Source organism: Mirounga leonina, unplaced genomic scaffold (assembly GCF_011800145.1).
Source record: "Mirounga leonina isolate KUSES-001 unplaced genomic scaffold, KU_Mleo_1.0 Mir_165, whole genome shotgun sequence".
Taxonomy (NCBI): Eukaryota; Metazoa; Chordata; class Mammalia; order Carnivora; family Phocidae; genus Mirounga; species Mirounga leonina.
In genome coordinates, this window is record NW_023270415.1 from 34,709,790 (window position 1) to 34,727,676 (window position 17,887).

At 35.5% G+C, this 17,887-nt stretch overlaps 2 protein-coding genes and 1 non-coding gene across 16 annotated transcripts in view; 1 reads left to right on the forward strand and 2 right to left on the reverse strand.

Moving 5' to 3' along the window:
* Positions 1 to 6,245, forward strand: part of WWP1 (WW domain containing E3 ubiquitin protein ligase 1) — a 112,563-nt gene extending 106,318 nt beyond the window's left edge. For 5 of the 7 annotated variants that reach the window (XM_035011474.1, XM_035011473.1, XM_035011471.1 and 2 more), the window contains 3 exons: positions 368 to 464; positions 907 to 979; positions 5,901 to 6,143. In XM_035011474.1, coding sequence (XP_034867365.1) covers positions 368 to 464; positions 907 to 979; positions 5,901 to 6,000 — 270 coding nt within the window. In that variant the 3' untranslated portion in view covers positions 6,001 to 6,143. Of the gene's footprint in view, positions 1 to 367; positions 875 to 906; positions 980 to 5,900 lie in introns of those variants that run through there. The other 2 variants (XM_035011468.1, XM_035011475.1) reach the window with 2 other exon arrangements.
* The window catches only part of RMDN1 (regulator of microtubule dynamics 1), a 56,267-nt gene continuing 39,403 nt past the window's right edge, over positions 1,024 to 17,887 (reverse strand). For 3 of the 8 annotated variants that reach the window (XM_035011476.1, XM_035011480.1, XM_035011481.1), the window contains exons 6-10: positions 17,411 to 17,466; positions 15,655 to 15,742; positions 14,365 to 14,395; positions 11,850 to 11,983; positions 1,024 to 11,386 (exon numbers count right to left, since the gene is read on the reverse strand). In XM_035011476.1, coding sequence (XP_034867367.1) covers positions 11,336 to 11,386; positions 11,850 to 11,983; positions 14,365 to 14,395; positions 15,655 to 15,742; positions 17,411 to 17,466 — 360 coding nt within the window. In that variant the 3' untranslated portion in view covers positions 1,024 to 11,335. Of the gene's footprint in view, positions 11,387 to 11,849; positions 11,984 to 14,364; positions 14,396 to 15,491; positions 15,743 to 17,410; positions 17,467 to 17,887 lie in introns of those variants that run through there. The other 5 variants (XR_004680466.1, XM_035011479.1, XM_035011478.1 and 2 more) reach the window with 5 other exon arrangements.
* Positions 4,787 to 4,892, reverse strand: LOC118015466. The gene has a single exon (XR_004680635.1). It is a non-coding gene; the product is annotated as a U6 spliceosomal RNA (small nuclear RNA).

The window sequence follows — 17,887 nt, forward strand, 5'->3', positions numbered from 1 at the left end:
CTAATGATAGTATCTATCTGTAGGTATTATTGTAAGTGCTAAACACACACAGAGCATATGGCACAGGCCTTGGCAGGAGCCCTAAACCAGTGATAGCTGTAATATTGTAGCCGATCAACATGTTACCTTTTGGTGGTATGACCTTTTGAAGCCTCCCATGTTCCTCTGCATAAAATGGATGTAATAATAGTAGTGGCCGACCAGTGGTATGCTTGTGCGGATTAACTGAACATTCGTGGTGTACTTAACATATGCCTAACCTGAATAAATTCTTGAAGAAATTTAAGAATAATTTAAGTATCCACTGTTTTAAGTACTAGAGATAATTTAGTATTGATATTAAAGTAAATTTGATTTTGTTACACAGTTTGTGAAGGAGACAGACAATGAAGTAAGGATGCGACTATTACAGTTTGTCACCGGAACCTGCCGTTTACCTCTAGGAGGATTTGCTGAGCTCATGGGTAAATGCAGTTTTACTGCAGTTTCTCTGTAGATAATTTTGTGATAATAATGGCCTTTAGACACACAATAGACTTGAATCTAAGGATTATTCTTCTGTGCTCTCTACACGGTATCTACCAGAAGAAAGACTAATTAATGGTTAATATCAAGTCCATTTGTAAGACAAAAATGGAAGCCGCTTACATTGTCTGGTTGGCCATTGCTTTGCTCCTTCGGGTGATTGTGAAGGGAGCAAAATTCTTTAGAGCTACTTCTCTTTCCACTGATTTAATTCTTATTGCTGGATTTCTGCAGCAATAAGAACCTTCTCTAGGCAGAAGTGATTTACATTGTATTCTGTATTAGTCATAGGACTATGTGACATGTTCTGTTATATAACTAGTTGTCAAAACCAAAAAGTTTGAAGAACCAGATAAATTTTGTCTTATCTTCCTGGTTTAGGAAGTAATGGGCCTCAAAAATTTTGCATTGAAAAAGTTGGCAAAGACACCTGGTTACCAAGAAGCCACACGTGGTAAGTTCAAGAATCCTAAATAGGAAGGTGAAGGCCAGAAAATCTTTTTTTTTTTTTTTAATATGTAAGATCCAGTATAAGTTCTTACTTATCAAAGTAGCTAGAATTTCAGTTTTTAGAACAGACTAATATGGCACCCTAACTTTGGAATGATTTCTACTTGGTTACTATACTAAGAAATGTATCCATTGATTAAACAATTATTTAGAATAACCAGTATGTATAAAATAAGACTGAAGTGCTCCCTGCCTTTTTATGTAGTTTGCACTCCATTGGGAGAAAGGAACACAAATGACAAACAAGTCAACTATTTGAATACTAAGAAGGTCCTTCAAAGGAAATAAAGAGGGTGTTGTAAAAAAGAACTAGAGGGAACCTCCTAGATCGTGTGGTCAGGGAGATTTCTCAGAAAAGATAATGTTTGAGTTTGATAAATAGCATGGTGCAGGAAGAAACAGGAAAAGTGCATTCCAAAGACCTTAAAGTAAGAAATTGTTTTTCAAGGAAATGAAAGATGACTGGTGTGACTGGCAGTTAGTCAATGAGGGGAGACAGGGATAAAAAGAATTTGGAAATGTAGGCAGGGGTTAAATTATGTAGAGCCTTGTAGGCTATTATAAGGAACTTAGATTTCACTCTAAGGGCAATTAGAAGCTTTTGAAGAGTCTTAAATAGAAACTAATGAGATTCAGGAAAAATCACTCTGGCAACAGAGGAGGGAGGAATTAGATTCAAGACTGAAGGCAGGGAGATTAGTTACCAGAACTGTTAAGAGTCATCCAGGCAAAACATGGTAGCTTAGGAGGTACATGGTTCTTTCAGGAGGTCAGAACTATTTTCATACTAAGCAGTAATTTGCCTTTTTATTGTTTTGATACTTGCACTTAAGAGTGCAAAAGCAATTGTGGGTAAAACTGCTGGTGCCTCAGCAAAAATCAAGGCAGTGGCACCAGAATGCTGTCTCCATTCTTCAATACCGCACACCTGCAGTTCAAAGCAAAGCAGTGGTGGGCGGGGCGGGGGGAGCCAGTTTCTTTCAAAATTGTTCTTTATGAAGCAGTAAAAAAATTATTAAATCTTGATGCTTGAGTATGTATCTTTTTAAAATTCTGTAAGACAAAATGGGAAGCCTGCATAAAGCACTTCCACACATACCAGAGGAATTGTGGTTGTCTGGAGGGGAAAGCCAGCAGTTGAGTTGAAAGCTGAACCAGCTTGCTTTTTTAATGGAACGCTGTTTTTACTTGAAAGCATGACTGACAAACTGTTTACTTGGCAGGCATTTTCTTGAAAAGTAACGAAGTAAGCTTATCACTTCAAGGTAAACAGCTGACAGCATTTGTTGGCAATTATGAAAATTGAGGTTTCGGGTAAAAATTCAAATTTGAGAAAGCTTGTATGTACCAACCACCATGAGCTTGAAAGCTTCCCAAAACTTTTCTGATGAGATTGGTGGTATTTAACCAATGCAGTTTTTTTTCTATTACATAATTAACTGTGTCAACATTTGGAAATACTTTGTAACCTAGTGAACCATTATTTCCAAATGACCAATGCATGTTACAAAATCATGCATGGGTAAAAGATCTATTCAGAGTACAAGATAAACCACTGGGTTTTATAAGAAGGTAGAAAAAGTTCCTTGATTTCAGAACTCCTATTATGTGTTACCTTGTCAAACTTAATATGTATTTAAGAATAATAGCCACAGTTACCTGAAAAAAAATGACTACAGTACATCTGTTTTCTAACTGCGTATCTGTGTGGGAACAGATTTTCCTATACTTAATACAGTGCAACAAAATAAATGCACAGATAAAGTGTGAAAAGGGATCATAACCAAAAAAATTTGAGAACACCAGCCTAGATTAGATTAGTAAACAAGAGAGACTGTTGAGGCAGGGGAGAGGTTCATAGCCAGAGGAGATAGTTCTTCAAGAAAGACGAAAAGAACTGGGATGCTGAGTGCAAGCTAAGAAATTGGCCTTTGATAAAAACAAGAACACTTCCTTTGTTGTAATAGGAGAGGAAGAAAGGTTTAATGTAAACTATAGAGTTATCACTGTAGGTTTCTGTTTTCTCAAAGTATAAGGTGAGGTCACTGGCTAAGAATGAAGAAAGTAAAAACTTCTGAAGAGAAAGAAAGCTGTCAGAGTAGCCAAGTATTTACTAGCAAACTATGGCTAAGAATGCTGCACAATATTGGACTGCCTACTTGGATCTTTATAAGTGACACCACCTGTCTAGTTGTAGGATTCTCCCCTCCAGTAATTTTCAGCTGTTAAGGTCTGAGGAATGAAAAACTAGAAGGCTGAATTCATTCAGCGTTTGAGTTTTGATTAGTAAGTTCAAAAGAGGGAGAGGCAGGGATGTAAAAGTATTTCCCAAGGTAGTGGTTATAAGGCTGGGCTGTGGATTAAGTACAAAGTAAAGATAGGAAGAATCTGAGGACAGGCTAGGATGGTGAGAAAGTTATAGGTTGCCATTTTAATTGAAGGAAGCTGGAAACAGAATAGTTTTTTAATTAAAAATTTCCTTTACTGGTGATGATAGGGTTCAAGGTGTTAGCTTGAAGTCAGGAACTGGAGTAGAGGAACAGGTCACTAAAGATGAGAACTGGAAGGCCATGCATGGCTGTTGCATATCATCCAAGTGAATGAGAGGAGGACATGAACCAGGTGTCAGAGCTTTCTGTGAATGAAAGGAATATGACCAAGAAATCAACAGAGGATAGCAAAAAGTTCAGAAAGAAGGTTGCATAGCTAGATTGTGCCTCAGAGGAGAGAAGTTTTGTTGACTGGCCGCAGGGGAAATGGTATGTTTCAGACTAGCTGGATTTTTAGCTAAGGCAAGAGAGGAGTTATTCAGACTGTAGAAAACTGCAAGTCATAAAATAGAAGTTTGGAAGAATGGAGTGTCTGAGGTGGAGGACAGGGAAGAGGTAGGGATTTAATTCAGATCAGTGGAATTACAGTTATGATCCAGAGACACTTGAGTTTTTAGTAGTGACGAAGGTAGGCAGTGCTGCAGTCTATGGTGAAAGTCGTCTTGCTAAGTCTCAGATGGAGTTGTGCTGTCATCTCCAATGTTTTGCTTTTTGAGGTGGCGACTTTGAGTAGGGGTTCCTCAGGCTATATACAGTGGTACAGCAAGCCAACAGGGTACTGTTCCCTTAGTCCATTGGAAAGGTATTAGTATCTTCCCTTTAGATAGATAGAAAGTAAAGTAGCAAATTTGACTCAAAGCTGGAACTGAAACAAAAGCTAAACTAAAACTTAAAACAGTATTCTGATATCCACATAGTAAGTACTCAGAGATGAATAGATTTTAGTACGTCTCCATCCTTTGGCTAATGTCTTAAAACAGAACCCTGTTTTGGATGTTTTCAGATAATCTACTTTTTTATGTAGTTCAGCTCAACATTTTACTAAATGGGTTAGGAGAGTAGGGAAGACTGCCCCTCATGGGTTTTAGAACCTAATGGAAGAAACCAGTCAGTCATAATACAGAGTAAAGTAAATGCCAAAGGAGAAATAAAAGTAACTTATGGAAAGAAGAATTAAGTCTATATTAAAGACGCTCAAGGAAAATTCTTGGATGGAAAGAAGGAAGTTGTAGCATTTGGACTGATTCTTAGAAAAGGTATTCCACATTATGAGAGAGTAGAACATGTCATAAGACAAAAGTGTGTCTTTTGTCTAATGTTCTTGGAGAACATTAAATAAGTTGATACGGGGCTATACCAAACAACATGGGAAGCTTCCTTACCCCACACCTTCAATCCATAGGAATTAGAAGCAGCAAAGCTTAGGTTTTTTTTTTTTAATGGAACACTTCACGTGTCCTCCTGGGGCAGGGGCCATGCTAATCTCTATCATTCCAATTTTAGTATATGTGCTGCCAAAGCGAGCACAGCAAAGGTTTTTTTAAACTGGCATGTCTTTTGAGGAAAGTATCTCTGGCAGTGATAGAAGGCTAGAGATTCAGTAGAATGAATGACAGAATTTGAGGAGGCTTTATATAAAAGATGTAAGAACTAGAAAGTTGACAGATTGTTAGATATTTTCTTGACCTCTGCTATCAGTGTACTTTGAAGCATGAAGTGGGGGGAGCAGAGAAGGTACACGGTCTGCTTAATTGCTACCATTTAATATATTTAACTTTTCATACAAAGAAAATAAAATGGTCCGAGAAGAACACCATTTTAATTGGCTGCCTTGTTTCAAAAGGTTCTTATCAGGTTTCCTGACTCTTACACAGGAGTTGGGACAAGGGCAGATGGGATGGGGTGGTAGGAGGGAACCTGGATAATCTAGAACTTTCCATATAAGAAAATGAAAATACAGAACAGTTTTAACTACATTAGAGCTGTTTTACTAGACACTTAGAGTGGGGACTGGACCCCCCACCCCTACCCCGCCAACCCCCATCCAGTTGAACTCAGCACAGGGAATTCTTTGAGTCTGGCAGGAATGAAAAGACAAAAGTATGTATTTGTTGGCGCTCTCTACCCCAGAATATAAGTTCTATGAGGACAGGGACTGTAGTTTTTCCTCACTTTATCACTAGCTCCCAGAAAAATATCTAATAGATTCTTAATAACTGGTAAGTGAATGAAAGAAATGGACTCTTAAAAACCCAAGAGAAAGTTAGGGGGACTTGTGACAACTTGTAATTCCAGTTTTCTCTGGGAAATGTTAAAATATTTTTATGAGCAAGTCTTCATTTCAGTAGCTTGCCGTAAGAAATCTGTATGTGTTAGTATTAAATAATATAATAGTAAATTGTTATAATACTTCTGGCAAAATTTTTGTCTTCCTCTATCCATTTAGTTTTTCAAATGTGCTTTAAGAAATATTGTATTAGAAATCTGTTTAGAGTTTGTTTTATTGAAAACACATCTGTTTCTGTTTTTGTTCAGTTTTAATCGCTTGGATCTACCACCATATAAGAGTTATGAACAACTAAAGGAAAAACTTCTTTTTGCAATAGAAGAGACAGAGGGATTTGGACAAGAATGAATGTGGCTTCTTGTCTTGGAGGAGCTCTTGCATTTAAATACCCCAGCCAAGAAAAATTGCACAGATAGTGTATAGAAGCTGTTCATTCTGTACAGTGAATTTTCTGAACCTCTCAAAGTATAAATGTTTTCCGTTCTTCCACAGAAATATGCAAAACAGTTCATCCTTTTCTACTTTATTTATTGTTCCCTTGAAGTGACTGACCAGGAAAAAGATCATCCTTAAATTTTGAAGCAAGCAAGAGACTTTATTAAAAATAAGTATATATCTATATAAGCATATATGATAGTGGCTCTAGTTTTATAGAGCTCTGAGTATATTAAACATGACAGCCGTTCATTCAAAAAAAAAAAATCTGGATTTGCTTTACCTTGTTTCTAGTATCCAGAGGAAAAAGTACAAATTGCTTCATGATCTTCTCCCTTATGTAACACCTTTTGAGGGTGTTTAGTTGCATGGCTGTTCAGGAAGGTATTAAGGGCTTAGGCCAAATCTTACTTTGAGTATGTTAAAAAATGCTGCTGGCTTTTCTGAAGACAGGCATTTGAACCTGTCAGTTCGTTTTAAATAAATACAATAGTTGAAAATTTTCCCTCTTTGCTACATCACTAATACAGTCAAAGTAATGAATGAAACCATAACGTACGCATAAGTCATACACTATAGCCGATGCCATTTAGTTTATTCTAGAGATTGGAAAGAATTCATTAAGCAGCAAAGAGGTTTGTTTGTTTACATGTTACTTTGGGATGCTAGGTATTTGTGGAGTTAAAAAGAATCAGGTACTTACGTACTTTTGTTTTTAAATCTGTGCTATTCTTTAAATTTAATTCATAATAAATTGATGCAGTTTGATACTTAGGAACATATAATAAGGTAATGTGAACATTTCTGCTTTTGTGTTCAGAGTTTTGGTTTTATAAAACCAGATGGACTGAAGAGTTGTATAAGCATTTGAACACTCAAATGAAAACTATTTTCTATTTTAGTGTTCATGTATCTTCATTCCTCTTAATTTCATGAAAATTTTATGATCTGAACTATATAAGCATACTAAAGAATCTTTTGGTCCCCACCCCCCCTTTTTACATAGATCAAAACATTATTTTTGTCCTAATAACTTTTTTAATTTTTCATTATCAAGGGCATTTGCTGAACTCGAAGATGTATAACAAATTAAAATCTGATGTGAATGATATTAATGCTATTTTAGCAAACTGGGCTTCCTTGTTAATAACAAAAATTTCAATTTCCATTTGTATCATTTCAGTATGCAGTGTAAATTTCAGGAAGTTAAAATTTTTTTTATAACCATGAACTGACATCTTACAATGTTATCTGTAACATATTTAACTGCTAAGTACATATGGAAAATACTAGTATACAATTTAATTTCCCTAAACAGTTTTTGTTTTGCCAAAATTTTATTTTTCTACATATTAGATTGTGTTCTGCACTTCTATTCAAAGTTCATAGTAAAGATGAAATAAAGGCAGTGATCCACTATGTTGAATAGACTCTTTTCCCAAATCCTAATCTGACACTGGGCTATCTTGAAACATAAAGAATTAAAAATAAGTACTAATGTATATGACATTATGTGATAGAGGGTGACCAATCTTCAAAAGGGCTAAATTATGCCATAGAAAGCACCACTGCTCAATAAATTTTGCCATGACATGACAGAGGTTATTGATGAACATCATTCAGTGGAGGTGAGAATGTGAGAATACCATTTAGCAGATCTGACCGAAGACAAGAGGCTTTCAGGGTGCCGATCCTCTCTCCTCCCTTCAGGTAAGAAATTATTCTATACCAGTTGAGGCTACACAGAACCTACAGAGACCAAACCAGCTTTCTGAAGAAGGCTATTTTGGAGAACTCAGGGCCTTCCACATTTCAAACCCAAGACAGAAAACCAGGCCTACAGGCAGGATTTATTATGTCTTAATTCATATACTCAGGTGGCAATGAGAAACCAAGGATGTGGGCTACCTCTCACCTTCTCTCCTCTTTTCCCATCCTTGTCCTGTGCTGGGCTAGACAGGCTCACTATGCCTGAAATGAAGAGACAGGCAAAGAATGAGGCTCAGAGACAGATTCATACTGTTATTTCATTTCAGTGACACTCACCACCACCAAACTGAGCCCAATGAATGGGTAACAGGCACAACATAATTTGATTTCATAATTTCAAAAAAACTGGTGTGTTTTTGCTTCTTCTTTGTTGTAATGATGCTTATTTTACAGATAAGTGAGTCATTTTTACAAAGTCCAGAGCTAGTTCAGTCTATGATTAAACGCTCAGTTGGGAAAATTTTGCTAATAAGTTAACTGAGAGCTTTCAGATTTTTTATAGTGTAGCCACTTTCCAAATCCAGATTTATTCTCAATCCTCAAAGGAAGTAAACATATCTACAAGGTGAGGTAATTATTATCACCAATGGGTGATTATAATTATATATATAATTATACAAACACCCATATGTTTACAAGACAGACTACTACAAACTTCTGTTCACATGCATGTGGGGAAATAAGCGTCTCAAACTAGCGGTCATATCTGGAACACAACAGTTAAGTAGGAACTGCACAGGAGAATAATGGGGTCCTAGGGTTTGTTCCCAGAAGTAATAGGTCTCACTGTGAGTGAGGAAATGCCACCAACCAGTGTAAGACCTGGTGAATCAGACTCCTGGGAATTCAAAAGGAAGAGACAAAGTGCAGACAATCAGAATCTTAGGAATGTACCACATCTTGGAGAAGGGAGCTAGCTATCCCTAAGTTTAAAAGGGGAAAAAAGGGAAAATAACAGCTCTATAAATTGGACGTTGATATAACCTGTACCCAATGTGCATAGGAGTCAAAGACTGGAACAGCTTAAATGACCTTCAGTGAATGGTTAAATAAACAGGTACACTAATACAGTGAAATATAATCAGCAGTACAAAGGAATCAACTACTGACTATATTTAGATGGATCTCAAAGGAATTAGGTCAGATGAAAAAGGCCAGTTCTCAAAAGGTCACATAATCTGATTCCATTTATTTAACATTCCTGAAATTAGTGGTTACTAGGATTAGGGATGGTGGTAGGGAGGGAAAGTGGATGGGTGTGACCACAAAGGGATAGCCCTAGGGATATATGTGATTTGGTGGAACAGCTATATCTTGATTGTAGTGGCAGTTAAAAAAACCTACATGTGACAAAATTACATAGAACACACACACACACAAGTGAGAGCATTTAGAAGTAAAATCTGAGTAAGATCTATGGGTTATACCAATTACCTGGTTTTGATATTGTACTGTAGTTACAGGTTTACCTCTGGGATCTCTACCTTTTTTTCCCCAACTTCCTATGAATCTATAATGATTTCAAAGCAAAAAAGATTTTTTAAAGCACTATAAAATATCAGAAGACAGATCCTACCCATAAAAGGCTTTATTACTGAAAGATACCTCATTTCACAAAAACTACTTCATAGAGATTATTCTTGAACAAATCCAAACCCTTCACTTCCCATTTGATTACCTGGTACTGCTGGTAATGCAAAACACACATACAAAAATCACCAGAAAATATTGAAAGTCACTCTACAGAGAAAATTAAAAAGGAGAAAATTTCAGATGGATGAAGATGCTCAAAACAGAAAAAAACTGTTATTAACACAATATACTAATGAGTTAAGTGTAAATATAGATACCAAAAAAAAAAAAATCAAATTAGAAATTCAAAAACTCAGAACTGGACAAACTACATGAAAATGTGAAATGCCTGCTGAATGAAATCAGGAAAAAAAAAATGGAAGAAAAAGACAAACATCTCAAAATTGAAGACAAAATGTATCTGAGGAAGAAAATCAAAAGTAAGGGACATGGAAGACAAATTCAAAGAGCCAAGAAAATGAAACTGAAAGAGGTAAAAAGAAAAATCAGAGAAATGATAAAAAATTAGGCAAAGAAGATTTAACATACATAGAAGTAAACAGAGTCACTGAAAATAAGATGGAACAGTGTTTCTCAAAGTGGGGTAAGGCAAATCTGGTATGAGGGACAATCTAAGATAATTGCACTGGCCTCTTCAAAAAGTCAATGAATGGTGGGATTTAAAAAAAAAAAAAGATGGAAGAACTCTTCTAGATTTTTAAAAACTAAGGCAGAAAATCAAATATAATATATGACTGATTGGATCCTGGTTTTTAAAAGTGTAAGACATTCCTGGGACATCTGAGAAAATATGAATATGGCTGGTATTAGAGATGATTTTAAAAAATTACTGTTAACTTTTTGTTGTACTAATGGGTTTTTGTTTAGAAGGATGTCCTTATTCTGAGACCATGCATGCTGAAATATTTAGGGATGAAGTATGTTGCCTACAATTTCAGAAGTTTAGAAATAACATATATATGAAAATATACACACATAACAGTAAAATATAGCAGATTAGCAATTGGAGATGAGTCCAGGACTTTGTTTTCCTTTTTGTTTGAAAATATACGTGATAACAGAAACAGCCCACACCCGCTCAGTTCACTGTTAACATTACGATTCCCAAATCCTTTGGGGAAAACCCACCTATGCATGCACTCTTGATTTATCTAAGTGACATTCAAGATAATCCTTTTTATAAAAGTTCTGCAGTGGTGGCATCCCAGCCTCAAGTAATACCGTCCTGCCTATTTAAAACATCTTCATTTCTATTTCACCCTTTAATTCTGTGTTCCTTTCACCATTATTAGGGAAGAGAATTGGGCTTTGTCTAGTGACAAAATCAATCCTCCACTTGTGAGACTATGTCACATTAAAAAAAAAAAAAAAATCACTCCATTTTCTGTCCTCTCCTGACAAGGTTTTTCCTTATGCAGGTTGGTTCCAAGATCCATCACTTAACAACTTTATACCAAGAACCCTCAACATCCTAACAACCTAATTTTCACTGCACCTTCTCTGCAAGATTTCAACTTTGCATCAGTCCAATTTGACAATGCACACCCCCAATGAAACCTCTTCCACAAAGCTTTTTCTTGATCTCCCATTCTGCTGTGATCCATCCTCCTTAGAAATCTTATACCACTTTGTATTGCTGGTGTCCTAAATGTGCAATATCTCTGCCTCTGAGCCAGGGAGAAGTTTCTACCAATCTTTTTGTAATTATTTCTTTTGTTATCTGTGAAGAAACTTAGAATTTTGTATATTTAATTTGTTAAATGGTTACATTAAAGGAACTGAGAAAAGAGCCATAGAACAGTTACTGTTTATGTATTATCTTTGTAATTTGATGAAAAGGCAATGTTTCTTAGATATTTCATGTGCTTTCTTCTCTGAAAAATTCTCAATTCTTATCACTGAAACCTGTAAGCAACTGAGCAGCTTCTGTCTGTATCTAAAATGGAAAAACACATGTTATAAATAAATAGTACAGTATAGCTATCAACTTGCAAAATCTAATAAGTTCATAAAGTGGGCTGTGGTTTCTAAGCGTCCCCAAAAACCAGGGTAGCACATTGTAAAAATAAAACTGAACAGGGACTGGGTAAGACTCTTAGAGAATTCTTCCACATTACTACACATCGTTTGCCTTTTATTTTAGAAATCTTATTTGATCTGTCATGTATGTCAAACAGGAATAAGGCAGCAAGTAATTCATAACATCTGTTGACAGTAACTAAACACTTGCTATACGGAAATTAACAGAAATGTTAATGAGTTTAATTTGAAATGCACACTACTGTTTTCAACAATATACATTTAGACAAATTATACTTTTAAAGAAGTTCTTAATTCACCTTTATTTAATAGTGCGCCTCAGAAACCTATCTGCCTTAATTTATTGGGAGATACCTCACCTGTTTATCCTCCTCTGTGTGTGCTGGATAGTCCTTGGCTTTCATTAGCCAGAAGGCAGCAAGCTTTTTATTGTGTAACTTCAAATATGTCTTTCCTAAAAGAAGCAAGTTTTTGCTGTAGAAGTTTGGATCCACTGTACATAAAAAAGAAAAATTTATTTCAGATGAAACAGAACTGTTTTTATTTTTAAAGGCTCAGTTTCTTCAGTCTAAATTCTAATAATAAATTTGTGGTCAATATAAGATTAGGCTAACTAAAATTCTCTTTTGTTCAACTATTACAATCTCAAAAAAATATTGGTAAAGTACCATTTATTCAGTGCTATGTGCTAGGCATTCTATTACATTTCTCATTTTCATACAATTTTATAAAATAGGTACTCCATTTAATAGATGAGAATCTGAGGTTCCTGGTAGAATGTATGCTCTATAAGGATAGGGATTCTCTTTTTATTAATGTCTTTTATTCCCTGATATATCCTAAGTACCTAGAACATAACATGCACCCAATACATATATACTGTATGAATGAACGAAATCATGATATATATGCATTTGACCTTTAACCCAGTTTTGAACCGTGCAGGTCCAAATAAATGCAGAGTTGTTTTTTTTTTTTTCCCATAAATACAGTAAAGTGCTGTAATTGTATTTTCTCTTATTAACATTTTCTCTAGCTTACTGTATTGTTGGAATACAGTTTATAATACATAGAACATACAAAATACATTTTATTTTAAACAACTGTTTATGTTATCAGTATTATGCTCCGGTCAATAGTAGACTACGTAAGTAGTTAACTTTTAGGGGAGCCAAAAGTTAATTATATGCAGATTCTCAACTATGCAGGGGGTCGGGACCCCTACCCCCTCATTGTTTAAGGGTCAAGTGTACATACATACATTTGATTAACATTTACTGTATGTGGGTTATACTCAAATACAGATTTAACAAAGACTGTTCTTTCGGAATTTGTAATGAAGAGGAGAGGTAAACAAGCATAACTAAATGTAAAAGAAGAATGATAGAAATGCTTTGACAGGTGTACACATTTTAAAGTACACATTTATGAGAAAACAGAGAAACTAAGAAGTTACATCTGGGCTGCCTTGGCGGCTGAATAGGATTTTAACAGAAAAGTGGAGAACATTCTTGGCTCAGGGAAAACTGAACAAAAAGCCTATGAAAGCATGGGACTGTCTCACTAACTTCATTCTTTATACAGATTCCTATCATCAACCTGGGACCTTCTATATTTAAAGCACACTTTTCCCTGGGTATAATTTATGGTTAACTCCATTTGCTTCTTAACCCAAAATTGTTTTACTTCTTTAATTTGAACATATTTATGAGATGTTGTGTAGATGTACTTAAAGTTTCCTTGGGGTTCATCCATGCATCTGTTTATTCAGTAATTCAGCAAATTTGATAGCGTTATGCTAAGCACTGAGGAACAAATTGTGAACAAAATGACAAAGCCTGCATCATTCCTGAACTTAGTCTTAGACATGTAAACAATACTCACAACTCACATACTCATACTATGGAGTGATAAGGGCTATGATGGGGGAAGTAACAGGTACTAAGAGCCTAGGAGGAGCTTCTAAACCAGATATGGTCCATAAAAAAAGACCGCCTGGAGGAAGTGACCTATAGGGTAAAAACCTGGAGGATGACTGGAGTTAACTGACCATGTTTTTCTCAACACCCCAAACGCTTAATTCTCTAAGGCCCTATTTTTACTTTGCAGTTATGCTCCTAAATCCCTTTGAGGAAACTTTATTCCCAGATTCATATTCATGATATAAAAACTACTATCACAACAGGTTAGCAGTGGAAGGCAGTAACAGAGCAAATCAGAATATTACTGACATAGTTTAACATTCAGACATAATTCTTTAGAAGAAATTAAAAAAAAAAAATTTTTTTGCTATCCTAAAAACATCTCAACAAATCCGTATGCTATACACCTGAAACTACTGTTATGTCAATTATAATATATACCTCAAAAAAATTTTTTAAACATTTAAATAAATGTTTCTAATCAGCTGTGTAATCTTAAATAAGACCATTAACTTGTCAAAGCCTCCTCTCAAAAAAGAAAATTGAATAATATCAAATAAAGGACCATTCCAGAACTGTAGCTCTAAATTCAGTAGCAGCCCACTTCTTACTCTGGTGATTTTTACTGAATAAAGACAAAAAACTGATAATCTCTAGTGCAAAAAGAAGTATATTAGAATAAGTAACATTTTTGTTTTAAAAATTCCTATTATATCGGGGCGCCTGTATGGCTCAGTCAGTTGAGCGTCTGCTTCGGTTTAGGCCATGATCCTGGGATCAAGCCCCACATCAGGCTCCCTGCTCAGTGGGGAGTCTGCTTCTCCCTCTGCCTCCCCCCACTTGTGCTCATACTCTTGCTCAAATAAATAAAAATAAAAATAAAAATTCCTATTATATATAAAGCATTCACACAATTTTAAGTACACTAGTATGTGAAATAGAAAAATGTTACCTTGCTCTGCCCTGTGAAAGTAGCCTAATGCCTGTTAAAAACACAAAGAGCCCAAACATAATGAAAAGGGTTATAACAGAATCAATATTAAAAAAACATTTCCTCAAAAGTCAGGAAGTAAATTAAAACATCTTAAAGGTCAATTCATCAACAGTGTAAGTTAACACAGCAAAATTGAACATTATTAAATCATCAGAGCACAGATTACAGTGTATGGACCACTTCTAGTAATAACTTGATTGCTGCTTAGAACTTGTACCAAACCAGCATCAAGTGCAGAAAGGAAAGAACATTATCACATGCAACTCAGCTATTTTGATCCTTCTCTTCTTAAGTCATAAGTCACTACCCATAAAAACCTGATAAAATCAAAAGCTAAATTTACTCAGTGATACATAGGTTGTACCAATAAATTTTTTAAAAGTCCTTTATTACTGAAATTCCAACATAGAATGTTATTGTGAGTCTGAAACTCTTAGTTCCTTTTTTTCCCATTTAAGCTGTTTTTATAATGTCTGGTTTCCTAGGAACATAACTAATTTGTTATAGTAGAGCTGACTGACTGTATCTTTTTTCCTTAAAATACATTCTTTTAATAACAATATATATTTCCCAACTGTGTTCTGATTATTCAGCTAAATATTTTTGTATCAAATTCTACACCATAGCCTGCCAGAAGGAAAAAATAGCTCCTTGTCATGACACAGGTACTAGGAAAGCTTTTTCAACGGCCTTATTTCCTTACTCTGAAAATTTTAGTGGTGTAAGTTACTCAAAATGTTTGCCCAGAAATCCCTTCCAAATTTTATTTTCAACAAGGAAGCAAAAGGCCTTGAAAATATAAGAGTATAAGCCTTTCAACCCCACTTTCTAAAAAAGTTATAATTATTCTTCCTTTATCTATACAAATACATGATTTTCCAGGTAAATAACTGTTAGTGTGTAGAACACATATGTAAAACTAATGCTATTAGTTGTTGAATTTCTTATTCTATTTTATGACTTTTATATGGTGTAGATTTCAAACAGAAAACAATGGCAGATTTTAGGCATGAGCTATTATTATAGCCGACAATATACCAGAATCATCAGACACTCACCTAAATTAAAAAAAAAAAACCACTCACCAGTCATAGATTATAAGTATTAAGCCTTTGTGATAAGATAGCTGCACTGGATGGTTAGAAACGTGCTCAAAGGCGTCACTGCCCAAAGCTCCAGATCTGAACACCGCAGAATGGCACTGCAGTTAAGAAATCAGTACTAGCTTAACAAAGGACAGCACACTACCTCCTCATAGGTGGAACTAGGAGGAGTTGCAAACAGCATTTTAGCAATTCTTCTTTGATACCAAGGCATTTCAGCAAATGTGTAACACCTATAAAGAAATAACATATACATCTCAATTGCACCTTTTTTTCTCTTACAGAAAACTAAGCATCTTAACAGATATAAAAGGTATCTTCTTCTGTTGTACCTTGAAACACTTTGCACTTTACATAATATCCAGCAGGTTAATATTACCACTGAATTATCTAGAGAATGATTTATATTGATCCATCAATTAGGATGTATCCTGTGATTAAAGTAATAAGCAACAATACTAGTAATGATTAACAGTATATATCATTCATCACTAAGTGCTCACTCTGTTCCAGGTGCTCAGTGATTATCTCTCATCTACTCCTTACAAGGAACTAAATGATTAGGATCATTACCCCTATTTTTTCCAGTAAGAAAAACTAACTCAGAGAAGTTTAAAAAAATGACAGAACTAAACATGATATGTATAAATAACAATGGCAAACAACAATTTAAGTCTGCCTATATAAAAGAGTGAGGCAAATGATTAACATCCAAAGATCTTGACAACTTTCTGATCTAGGTAGGGGTACTGCATCTTTGACTAGGGTCTGAACTCCCTGAGGTAGCCATTGTATCTTATTCGTGTGTCCTCCCTAGCACTGTCTCTCCATTATATTAGTTCTCAGTAAGCATTTTGTTAGTTTAATATCGTCCTTTGTCTTGAAGGATATTTAACTCCTTTTTAAGAATCTGATATAGGGCTGTCTACGCCATTTATTTTTAAGACAATAAAATATTCAGGTCTGCAGACTACACCCAAAGAAAATAGCAGCAAACCTGTCTCAAGAAAGACTCTTAAGGGGCGCCTGGGTGTCTCAGTCTGTTAAGTGTCTGCCTTCGGCTCAGGTCATGATCCTAGGGGTCCTGGGATCAAGCCCCGCATTGGGCTCCCTGCTCAGCAGGGAGTCTGCTTCTCCCCCTGCTTGTGCTCTCTCTCACTCACTCACTCTCAAATAAATAAATAATCTTTAAAAAAAAAAAAAGACTTGGGGCGCCTGGGTGGCTCAGTCATTAAGCGTCTGCCTTCGGCTCAGGTCATGGTCCCAGGGTCCTGGGATCAAGCTCTGCATCGGGCTCCCTGCTCAGCGGGAAGCCTGCTTCTCCCTCTCCCACTCCCCCTGCTTGTGTTCCCTATCTCGCTGTGTCTCTCTCTGTCAAAATAAATAAAATCTTTAAAAAAAAAAAAAAAAAAAGACTCTTAAATCAGCAAGCATTTAAACACATTAGTGTATGCTCATACCAGCAAAATGTAATACACTAAAGTGGAAAGATACTGAAAGTCAGATTATATTATTCCTCATATGAGCAGACTGCATTTGAGACACCTTGAAGATGTAAAGACCCTCTTAGGGCATTGAACTGTATTGCTATATAGTTAGATTAATCCAATTTCATTTAGCCTGGTAAGTAAGAACAGTCTTTCCCAACAAAGGGAATTTCAAAGTCTAGCAAAAGTTTTAATGCCTTTTTCATTTTAATACATATTTCTAAATGATCTGAATAACAATGGTTAACATGATCACAGTCAAATTTAGTGTTACATCACAACTGCTAGTTAATATAATAATTAAACATTCATGAATGCCAAATACTTTTAAATACTTTACATCTTGTTTTATATACTACAAAATAAGATCATACTAACTACAACTGAAATATTTATTTAAAGAAATGTTCTTACCAAATACCCATAAGGTGAATTGAGGTAGCATCTTTTGGGTTCAGTTCAATTGCTTTCTAACAAGAAATGAGAAAGTCAATCATATTTGTTTTCTAAACACAAGTAAGTACTATGTTTGATGAAAACAAAAGTCATGATTTAAAAAAAACATTTTGGTGGGGTGCCTGGGTGGCTCAGTCATTAGGCGTCTGCCTTCAGCTCAGGTCATGATCCCAGGGTCCTGGGATCGAGCCCCACATCGGGCTCCCTGCTCAGCCAGGATCTGCTTCTCCCTCTCCCACTCCCCCTGCTTGTGTTCCCTCTCTCGCTGTGTCTCTCTCTGTCAAATAAATAAAATCTTTAAAAAAAAAAAAAAATTTTTTTTTTTTTGGCAACCTGGCATTTCAATTGTTCTATGGTAATACCAACTTTTTTCCCCTCTTCATTCTTCAATGTGGTTAAATTCATTTCAATACACTGTTAATGACTTGTATTAAA